Source organism: Conger conger, chromosome 16, assembly GCF_963514075.1.
Source record: "Conger conger chromosome 16, fConCon1.1, whole genome shotgun sequence".
Classification (NCBI taxonomy): Eukaryota; Metazoa; Chordata; class Actinopteri; order Anguilliformes; family Congridae; genus Conger; species Conger conger.
In genome coordinates, this window is record NC_083775.1 from 15,998,287 (window position 1) to 16,009,778 (window position 11,492).

At 45.2% G+C, this 11,492-nt stretch overlaps 1 protein-coding gene across 1 annotated transcript; it reads left to right on the forward strand.

The window, feature by feature from the left end:
• The first annotated feature begins 461 nt into the window (after positions 1–461).
• Positions 462–4,713, forward strand: LOC133114466 (transcription factor Sox-8-like). Its single transcript, XM_061223889.1, has 3 exons — positions 462–1,155; positions 1,621–1,865; positions 2,226–4,713. Exons 1-3 carry the CDS (start codon positions 737–739, stop codon positions 2,963–2,965), a joined length of 1,404 nt encoding a protein of 467 aa, XP_061079873.1. The 5' UTR covers positions 462–736; the 3' UTR covers positions 2,966–4,713.
• Positions 4,714–11,492: the final 6,779 nt, after the last annotated feature.

Here is an 11,492-nt window from a genome sequence, read left to right on the forward strand (position 1 = left end):
AAAGCGTGTCATTCTAATAATTAATATGAAGGTAGTTGTTGTTTTTTCCATTAGATTTACCAGACACTGGTACTGGGTAGATTTACTGGGTAGCATATCAAGTTCTGAAGGCAAATGTAAGCAACATGCCCAGTAGGAGTTATAAGCCCAGTTCCCTAACCAGTATGATACACTTTGCTATGCTCAGGCCCATCGCCACTGGTCCTGTTAATTCCTGGTTGTATGCAACTGCGTTGTCATAAGCTATGTGTGTGTCATAGGAAAGGCATAACCTACCTCAAACTAAAATACGAATACTTAGAGACGCTTATGAAATGACCAGCCTACATTAAACAGAAACCAATCGGAAAGACAGATTGTAATATGGTCTGACCAATCAGACTTGGGTAGGTGGAGTGAGGGGACGAAACTCTGACAAAGTTCGACGAACATATAATCGCTGGACCACAGAACGGAACTGAGACCACAGGCGACAGTTAACCTTAAACGCAAAGGGAAAACCAGACGAGAGAATAACAAAAAACAAACAAACAAGCAAGGATAACACCGGAATTTCGTTTTCACAGTAAAAGGCAACCTCGATTCAACATGTTAAGCCATGCGTAAAATGCGCGTTCTTGTTAATTTACAATAGACTATTTACTAGCACTAATCAAGTTCTAATCGCATTTGATTTTCTACAAGGAAGCGTGATTAAATCTGCCGAACCACTTTTATTCGGACTCACTCTCCTCCAATGTTAAAAATGACAGAGGAACACGAAAAATCCCTCAACGAGCCTCCTTGCAGCCCTGCTGGGACCACGAGCTCGATGTCGCAAGACGAATCTGATTCGGACGCCCCGTCCTCCCCGACGGGGTCCGACGGACACGGTTCTCTGCTCCTGCCCGCGATGGGGAAAAAATTGGACAGCGAAGAAGATGACCGCTTCCCAGCCTGCATCCGAGACGCGGTGTCGCAGGTCCTGAAGGGATACGACTGGTCACTCGTGCCCATGCCAGTGCGGGGGAACGGGTCGCTGAAAAACAAGCCTCACGTGAAAAGACCAATGAATGCATTTATGGTGTGGGCACAGGCGGCTCGCAGAAAATTAGCGGACCAATACCCCCATCTCCACAACGCCGAGCTTAGCAAGACTTTGGGGAAGCTATGGCGGTAGGTTATTTATCTCGAATACCAATTGCAGCACCTTTCAAACTGGTCATATTGCCCTCGATCTCAAGTCTTCCATTGTGCCGCTTTTTAATAATCTGTGGTTCAGGGTTAAGAATCTGACTTTTCATCACTGTGAGAATTTATTTTATCGTAATGGGTCTTTCCTATATGTATATTCACTTTCCCGCTTTACAATAAATACAAAGCAACGTTTTGGTGAAAGAAATGCTCTGCTTTCTTGTAAGAATCAGATGTGGTTTTAGACTAAAGTTGAGTGCACGGTTCGTGGAATGTGTGCCACAGGTAGCCTACATTCCGTTGGATGCTCTTTTTTACAGAGCAATGCCAAAAACAAAAAAAAAGAAGGCGAACAAACCAAACTGAGTAAGGATAACTGTAGAATTTCATAGCTTCATGTTATTACGATGATGATGATGATTATTATTATTATTATTATTATTACAGATTGTTATCGGAGAACGAAAAAAGACCATTTGTGGAGGAGGCCGAGAGGCTGAGGGTTCAGCACAAGAAAGATCACCCGGATTACAAATACCAACCCAGAAGACGGAAAAGCGTGAAGCCTGGTCAGAGTGATTCAGACTCTGGAGCCGAGATCGGCCATCAAATGTACAAGGCCGAACCGGGCATGGGCGCTTTGGCAGTCATGGGAGACGGGCTCCACCCCCACCACCACCCCGAGCACGCAGGTGAGATCAGTTGACCGCGCTGCCGCGTCTGGCACTCCTGTGAATGCAGGGCACCGGGGTGTAGTCTCGCCCAATTTCCACTGCGGGTGCGTACGGATTTAAATGTCAAACGAAAGAAAGATACGGATGATAGAACAACAGGGCAATGAACGTGCTATAAAAATTATGTTCCAAAATTTACATTCGTCTGCGATAAAATATTTAAAACAAAGCTGCCTCTCACACCACAGCCACTTGCTCAGTAGAAGGCACTTGCTAAGCACAAGTTTCATGTAGGCTGTTTTGTTGCTGCTGGTTTTTATGTTTAATCTGAAAGGACGTTTATTTTGTGGCTTCCTCGTCCCCATCCCTCTGTCACAGGCCAGCCCCACGGCCCGCCGACTCCCCCCACCACGCCGAAGACGGACCTGCACCACGGCGGCAAGCAGGACCTTAAGCACGAGGGCCGCCGTTTGCTGGACAGCGGGCGGCAGAACATCGACTTCAGCAACGTCGACATCTCCGAGCTCAGCACCGACGTCATCAGCAACATGGAGGCCTTCGACGTCCACGAGTTCGACCAGTACCTGCCGGTCAACGGCCACGCCGCCTCCGCCTCCGACCACGGCCACGGCCACGGCCACGGCCACAGCCCCGCCTACGGCTCCTCCTACGCCCACCCGGGCGCCGCCGGCGGGGCGTGGAGCCGCAAGGGCGCGGCGGCGTCCTCCTCCTCGTCCCCCGCCGGCGGCGAGGCGGCCGCGCAGAGGCCCCACATCAAAACGGAGCAGCTGAGCCCCAGCCACTACAGCGAGCACTCCCACGGCTCCCCCGCTCACTCTGACTACGCCTCGTACGCCGGCCAGGCCTGCGTCGCCTCGGCCGCCCCCGGCACCGCGCCCACCCCCTTCTCCAGCTCGCAGTGTGACTATACAGACCTCCAGAGCTCCAATTACTACAGCCCCTACTCCGGGTACCCGTCCAGTATTTACCAGTATCCGTACTTCCATTCCTCCCGCCGGCCGTACGCTAGTCCCATACTCAACGGCCTGTCGATTCCGCCGTCTCACAGCCCCACCAGCTGGGAGCAGCCTGTGTACACCACACTGTCCAGGCCCTGAGCACCTGCACTACGCAAAGACTTTCCATCGATCGCTAACTAAGTGTTACGGAAATGTTCTGCACTAACGAAGGAATAGCCTATACTTAGACGGGGGGGGGGGGGGGGCGCTGTGCCATACGATAAAAAAATGTTATACGCATGCCTATATACGTAATTAAAAGTGCCTGCTGATTTTAGCCTTCCTGAAGGTAGATTTGATGAAGATGTGCCATTGTTTTTAGGCTGTTCTCACTTTACCATGGACGTCTTGGAAGAAATCGATAGGCCTACGATTTTTACAGCTGGAATGTTCTGCCAGGGTCACCTGAACGCTTTTGCACACTTTTTGTGTGTTTACTTTTTACGGAGCTTTTAGGTTTTGTGAAAATTAAACGCGGTAAAGGTCAACCCAGGTGCGCAACCAGATAAACAAGCACCCACAAATCCTCCAGCACTGGGACCGGTCATTTCTAAGTCATTCTCATGCAGATCTAACTGCAGTGCCAACCAGCACTTAGCATACAGCCTAGGCACGACCAGTCGATGCATTTTCAGTTCCACCAAACCATGCTCGTTGTATTTTTTAATTTTCAATTTTTTGGTGTTGTTTGATTTACAAACTATTTCATAGCTTATGTATTTAAGTTTATTTCATTGTCGTTCTTGTTCTTTTAATTAATTGAATAACCATATCACATTTTTGGAGGGAAGCTCAAGCAATCTACAGAAATGTTTTCATATTAGATTTCATATATGAATTAGCCTACTACGGTAGTTCTGCGCACCATAACCACTTTTACCAAACGCCAGACCGGAGGTCAGCACGTAGGCCCATCTCCATTTCAGATGCGTAAATATGCTGAAAACTCACGGAGACCAGCGAAATGCCCTGAGATGCAACAGCTGTCAAATGCACCGCTTATCCAATTGCGATTAGTCACGATGCCAGGGTTTAAGGAAATGGGTAACATAACGCGCGCGCGCGCGCACTTGAGTGACGGGCCAGCTGAAGCCGGCGCTAAAGTGAACCGGAAGACGTAGAGGGTGTCCAAATGTCTGCCCCCCCCCCCCCCCGCTCCGCTTACGTGAAAAGCAGTCCCAAGAACCAGCACAGGTGCTTGCTTGATCTCAGCTTTCAAGCCCCCTTGTGTAAATTAGCATAACTTTCGCAGATGGCACAAATCTCGGCCGAAAACAAGGGGAAGAAAAGCGATATTTAGAAGGCGATGATTATGGATACTGAAATCGCTTAAATTTGGCTCTTTTTTTAATTAAAGTTTGTATTTGTCTGTGTGTCAATACTGTATACATTTATATTTGATATATTGTATGCCGGGCATATGATGACTTTATATACATTTAACACTAACTCGTGCCTTCAAATGCTTATTTTTCTAAACTTTCTTTTCTTGTTGATCTCCTTGTTTTATAAAATTAGTTGTATTATACATGCAGCCAGTCTCCTCCAATACACTTTAAAAACGAACGGAAAAAGAAAGCGTTCAAGCTGGTGCTCTTTAACCATTTGAAGCAAATAGTTTATATTTCAATGAACACATCAAATATGTCGGTGGTATGTTTCGGAGTATAACGCCTCGTAAAATGTATAAGTGAAAGTGGTTTCTTTTTCTTGTTTTACCTTTAACATTGTATTTTAAACGAATCTTTTGCAGAAAGGTGTTGTTTTCACAAGATAATTATCACGAACACATTTAATATTTTCTGCCGGCCATTTCCAAGGAAAAAATAAAATTGTATTAATGTCAAGTTCTCTTTCACTTCTTTACAAAGACTAATGGACACACACACACACACACACACACACACACACACACACACACACACAGAAAGAGAGAGAGAGAGAGAGAGAGAGAGAGAGAGAGAGAGAGAATATGCACATTTAATCTTTAACAGTAATCGAACAATTTTTTATTTTTTTTGTCGGGAGAATAGTCCAGTAAGGACGCCTCTTGTACGTGTTCCACTCTGGGGCGCTTTCTCACTGACGCAAATTCCGTGCTATCCAAACAAGAGTCCACTGCTACGTTTATTTAGAAGACGCTATTGTCCTATTGAACTGGCTAACAATATTCCCACAGCAGCTAGTGTAAGTACAATATCAGTGGTCGTTAAATTATGCTGACTTCGAGCTATAAAACAGATCGCACAGTCGGCCTTCACATGGACGTATAGCTGAAGTAGGTTAATGGAATTGAGCTTGAATTTTTTAAATTGTATATCTGTAGTGGGCTATACATTGTGAAATGCTGAAAATCTGCTAATTCAAGGGGAACGCAGGACTGCCGGGTTTTCAAGTTGTGCTAACAGCAAATCCCCCCTCTTTCCACCAGTCAGTTCATCGGTACAATGATATTTACATTCGCCTGACACCTGCATCACTCCTCCTCACCCCCACTCTCTCTCTCTCTCTCTCTCTCTCTCTCTCTCTCTCTCTCTCTCTCTCTCTCTCTCTCTCTCTCTCTGTCTCCATTCCTCTTCCCTTTCCCTCTCTCTCATCCAACCCCTCTCAGGATATATTTTCTTCACTGAATGCGGCTCTTTCCATTTGTGTCTGTTGGCCTATAATACGTCTCTTCCCACTCAGTCTCTCCCTCTTTTTGCTTTTCTACGCATTGTTCTATATTATTCTGTCTGTTGTCTCCTTGCCCGTTCTCTCTTTCTCTTCTACAGTCTTTAAAACTGAGGTCACTGCACCGTCTGTTGTTTTCCCGTCTTTTCAACTCACACGGTTGAAACAAGTCCCTGTGTCTATGGCAATCCAGCTGACATTATTCTCTAAATCAGGGCTGAGGCCTGCCCCGTCCCCCTGATTTGAATAAAACACAATGGGATTGTCTTACTTTGGCTTGCTTTGACATGATTAGCACCGATGTGGTTGAAATCGTATCTGAAAAACATTGATAGGGCTTTCTGTGGGAGTCATTCATTGTGTTGAGATATCGGGTTCTCCAGAGGAATAAGAACTGAACCATAGCAATGCTGAGTCAGCAGATAGCTCTCAGGCCTTAGGCCCTATCACAGTCCGCATGAAGTGTGGGGTAAACCAACACGGATTGTAGCTAGGCACTGCACTACACATCTCAGTGAAGAGTACGCACATATCAAATGACAGGTAAGGAAGTCACATAGTCACATAGTTTATACATAGTCTGAAGCGCCCAACTTATGGTAATTCAAATTTTATTTGATGTGGATATTATTATTACTATTACTATTATTACGGGTGAGTATGGGCTTGTATGTCTATATGTTTGTGTGTGTGTGCGTGAGGAGTGAGTGTGGAGTGAGTATGTATTCATGTGTGTGTTGACCTGTAGGTGAGTGTGTGTGTGTGTGTGTGTGTGCATACATGTATAGTAATTTGTCTGCGGGGGGGAATGTGTGTGCCTGTATGTGTATGTGTGTGTGTGTGGGGCTGTGTGTGTGCCTATGTGCATGTATGTGTATGTGTGTGTGCATATGTTCATGTATGTGTGTGTGCGTGCGCATATGTGCGTGTATGTGTATGTGTGTGTTGGGGTGTGTGTGTGTGTGCATATGTGCATGTATGTGTATGTGTGTGTGTAGGGGTGTGTGCATATGTGCATGTATGTGTATGTGTGCAAGGAGGAATGTGTGTGTGTATTAGGAGTTGGTGGTGAAGTGTCCAGTCCTGTGGTCTGTGGTGTGGAATTTTAAAGCCAGGGTGTGCATGCCAAGCAGGGCTTCCTGGCCTGGGGTGGGGGGCACCCAGTGCCAGGGCGCGGAGCTGCTGAATTTTAATGATTCATTATTTTGTGGAAGGGCTTCCTTTGTCTCCCTTTATCCGGGGACCAAGAAAAGAATTAATTGGACAGAAAATGGAAGGGCAAAAGAACTGACAAGTCATTAAGAGGGACGTGAATGCGCGATTAGACGCACATGAGGGAGGAATTTTCCCCCCTCTCTCCCCTGTTTCATATCGCACAGTTCCGCAAACAACAACAGCACCGCTAGCAACGGCGAAAAAACAACAATGACAAGAACAACTACAGTCAGAGCAACAGCAGCAACCAATGAACAGAATCTAAGCGAAGTAAAAAAAAAAAAAGTAATAAAAAAAAAGATGAGGTGAAAACAGATGGGATGTGGGCGGTACAGAACCATGCTGCTTCTCTTTAAATGTGCTTTCTGCCATCATTGTCCCGCAAGCTGTTTTAGTCAGAACCTCTTGAGAATGGACAGAACTGGAGACATTTTTTTAAATTGAAAAGACTGTTCAGAGTGCTGCTACTCTGAAAACTACCTCCCTTACTTATTTTACATTACTGTTGGGGGTTAGGCTTTGGTCTTTTGCATTTACATTTTAGGCGTTTAGCAGACGCTCTTATCCAGATTATGGTTGTACATTGCAGTCCATATATTCAGCTGGATATTAACTGAAAAGCTCTGGGGTGTCGCACCTTAGTCAGGAATGGAATCCACAGAATTTGAGTTACACGCTTGGTTCTCTAACATAGGATTTGAAGCTATGCTGCTGGGCTTTAGCCATTGTTTTTGCTGTATGTCTGAATTTTGGGCTTTAGTGTGGCCCAGGCAAGTTAACAGAACCTCTCTCAGGTTCCGTTTTTCCAGCTCCTGTTTCCTTTTGTTGTGCAGAATTACACTGCATAGGGACTGATTTCAGAAACTCAACCACAGACATAGACATGTTACATATGTAAGTAAGTGTGCATGAATGCGTGTATGTATGTTCATACAAATGTCTGTATGCATGTACCAATATGTACGTATTTGTTAAATGTAGTGTGTATAACAGAGTGTATTGAAATATGTTAAGCCTATTTATGATTTGCAGTGAGCCATAAGACCTTGTATCAGGGTTTTTGCTCACAAAAATCAGACTCATAGATGCAATGTTGTGTAGTCTTTGTAACAGACAAACACACACACTGGTACTGAAGCCATCATCACTGTAAAATGTGCAACTGTTATCTCCGTGAGACAGACAGATCACATAACCGCAAATAGACAAACAGCCCACACTGTGAAGACAATCAATTATTCAGGTGTTGATGAATGAAGGTTAATTTCAGCATGTTATGAAGCCATCAAATGTATTACCTACATGAGTATTCCCTCAAAAATGCTGTTATTAAACTACCTAATGTCGTAAATGTATGTCTAAAACAAAGATATGAAACAATATTCATCCAAAAACAAAAAGCATTCCAATTAATGTGATAGACTTTTCCCACCAAGTTAAATAACTGCTTGGGTGTTGCATGTTCATCAGGTGTTTTGGCTTTCACAAAGCAGTGAAATTTAACACTGCTCCAGAACATTCACAGAGACATGCTCAAAAAAACTACCAGAACGAACTCCTCATTCAAACCTTTTTAGTTTTAATATATGAGGAAGAAATAATGTCTGAAAGTGTTTTCCCTTCAAATTTTGAAACAAGCAAGTGCAGTAGCCATGTTGGAGGACATCTACCCGCAGGTCTCAAAGGGTATGGGGGGATAATGTTTCTCACTGGGTCCAAAGTAGGCAAAAAAACAAACAAAACAATATTCAGTGCAAACTGCCAGAAATATGGAATCCTTAGCTGGAATGTGTCAGAGCAGGGACAGCCTTTGGGTTTCCAAAAAAATAAAAGAGGGGGTGAAAGTAATGTGTGTTCTTAATGAATCTTCTGGAATACGAATGAGGAAGTTCTCAACGCGGGCAGCTGTCCCATGATGTGGGATTCCGTTGGCCAGTTAACCGTTGGTCCTGGAGCGAGGGAGGGAAGGGAGGGAAGGAGGGGTGGGGGGGTTGCTGTGGTGCATGCTGAGGAGGCCAAAGACCAGGCAGAGAGAGAGAATAAGCCGGGTTGCATAAGGAGGTTGGATGAACAGCGCGGCTGGGTGTGGGCGCTAACGCTAGCTGTAGCTGCAGCGTGATCCCCATTGTTGGGAAACTGGAACGGCTATCTGTGTAATAGTTTCACCCCGTTTAATGAGGCTCTGGCTTTCTGTACTGGGGAGGGCAGAGGCAGGGCCAGCTGGGAAAGGGAAAGTTAAAGGGAAATAAAGCGGAGGGAAGCAGGGGAGGGGGGGGGGGTAGTTGGCGATTAAAGTGCTGGGAACTCGGGCTGATTTGCAATGGAAATGAGCTATGAATAAACGGTTGGTTCTACCGGCCGTTCAGCCTACCGCGGGCTCTGGTTACAGTTGTATCTCCGATTTCCTGATAAGGGGCTGAGGCCCTGTGGCGCTGACGGGTGCTCTATTTGTCTTTCCCGTGTTTGTGTTGACCAACGGGCCACCGCAGTCTGCTTCACGGCCTCGTCACTGTTAGCTTGTCGGGCGTGGGCTCTGCCTCCAATCACCCTGATATTTACATATTTGGAACATCGCCTTGCCCAACTTTCTTCGCGTTACGAGTGGGCTGAGGCAGTCAGGTCGATATTAACCACCTGGGGTAATTGTGTTGTGGTCCAGTACAGCTACCGATTGATGCTTAAAACACCCCCCCCCGACTGAACACATGAAAAACAAGCACCTCCTCTGTTCTGCCTTCTCGCTCCTTTAGGGAACGCCATGACGAGTCCACTGTAAACTTGTTGCTCCACTCTTGTTTAATGGCTTCCTGAAGAGGACTTGTTGCTGGTTGAAGGCGTGTTGGCGTCGGTGTCTCACCCGCCACGCGGCTCCACCCGGGCCAAGGCAAACAGCTGTCCAGACAGAACCAACATTGACTCTCCCTGTCCCGCAGGGACCGGGATGAAGAGGGGGAATTCATGGCACCCACCCTTAAGCTGCCACCCCCACCCCGAACGCGGCGCTAAATTGGGACAGACTCCTCCATGGCCGCCTCTGTTCGGTTGGTCATACACCCCGAGCCGGCAAGCTCTCTCCCACGTGTCGGCTTGAAGCAGTGTAAACTGAAGTGGCTTTTTATTGAAGCAAAACATCTCTGAAATAACATTTTTCCAAATATAAGACCTTATTTTTAAATGTAATTGACATAATGTATTCCGCTCTTTGGATCCGTACCTGGTGCTCATAGTGTCATACACAGCTTTACAGTGCAGTTAAGTTTGATGCATGAACCCTGTTTCTTTGATTTGACTTGATTTATTTGCACAAAAAGGCTTATAATATCATAAAAGGATATCATCATACACAAGACAATGTAATTGCTCCATTTCAGAATGAATGAGTGTTGGTTTTCCTCTAAAGTGCTGTATATGTTGTAGTTTAGTTTTCGAAAAATGCTTTCATTTGAGAGGAGGTCAGTGGTCTGTTCTCTTCTTCTCTTTTTTTGCTTCTTGGCTCTTGTGGTAGAGCACCATGTGAATATTCATTTGTCCATTTTATTTTACTGGCTGCCACTTTTGTAACTATGGTGACTCTCCCTCTTTTGTCTCTTTCTCTCTGTGCTTTAGTTTTGTAGACGAACGCACACAGATTGTTGCCTTGGGGAATGTGATAACGAATGAATCATTTATTAATATTACCATCAGCATCATTTACATCCTCGAGCATTGTTATCACAATTGTGTTTTTACTGTAAGTCACTCTCCATAAGAGTATTTGCCAAATTATTGTGATATAATTTTAATTCTCTCTCCAACAGTCTGGAAGTATGTTACTAATGAAAGTATCTGTGCACTTCAGAAGAAACAGCACTCAAGAATATCTTTGCTTCTGAAGAGACCTGTGTATTCTATTCAAACTCAGCTCTCTGAACGAAACTGAAGATTTTAGAGCATGCCCTAGTTTCAGAGGAACCAGAGGAACGTTCTTGAACATCTGCTATTTAGAAGAAATGTGAAACTCTAGAACAGGGAACTCTTAAACTCAAATCCTAGAGGGCCCCTGTGTCTGCTGGTTTTTTGATGTGTTCCTCGATGTGCTCAATTACCTCATTAATTGGCTAAAGAGTCCACACACCTTGCTCCCAAGGCCTCAACTCCGGCTCCTGATTGAAAGGAAATCACAAAACCCAGTGGACTACGGCCCTCCAGTGCTGGAGTTTGAGACCCATATTCCAGAATAGCTCTTTAGTAGAAGCTCATCTCCCCACGCAAGTTGAACCTCATAGAACGTCTCAGCAGAAACTGAACAGTGCACATCGTCAGTTGGTACATGACTAGACAGCAGGACAGTTATGCTGTCTGGAGAGCCGCCAGCCTTGGGTTAAATGCGTGTCTTGTTGCAAATCGGTAAACTGAAGTAAACAGGCAGAATAGCCAATGTTCCCAAACTGTGTTCAGTTAACATGCAATTTTGTTGATGTGATTCATTCCCAGAGTCTTGTGTGATTGCTATTTATTAGACCTTCAGCTATTCATTCACAATATGTTTGTCAGTTAACTCACATATTTCTTATTAGTTGAATTTGGTCAAATCTCGTACAAGGTTATAGGGGTGGAATTACTTGTATTTCTTCATTATGCCGTTAACGGGTGGAGTCGCCCGAATTGCTTTTAGCCCGTAATTGTCTTCATGCTCAGACCGGAGCTGTGAAAGGCGTCCTTTGTGACAGCTGCTCTAGGCTGTCATTAGATTAAGACGGCC

Coding starts and splice junctions, on each gene's coding strand:
- LOC133114466 (XM_061223889.1), top strand. CDS start 737: ATGTTAAAAATGACAGAGGAACACGAAAAATCCCTCAACGAGCCTCCT. Junction 1,156..1,620: donor ACTTTGGGGAAGCTATGGCG/GTAGGTTATTTA, acceptor TTATTATTACAG/ATTGTTATCGGAGAACGAAA. Junction 1,866..2,225: donor CCACCACCCCGAGCACGCAG/GTGAGATCAGTT, acceptor CCTCTGTCACAG/GCCAGCCCCACGGCCCGCCG.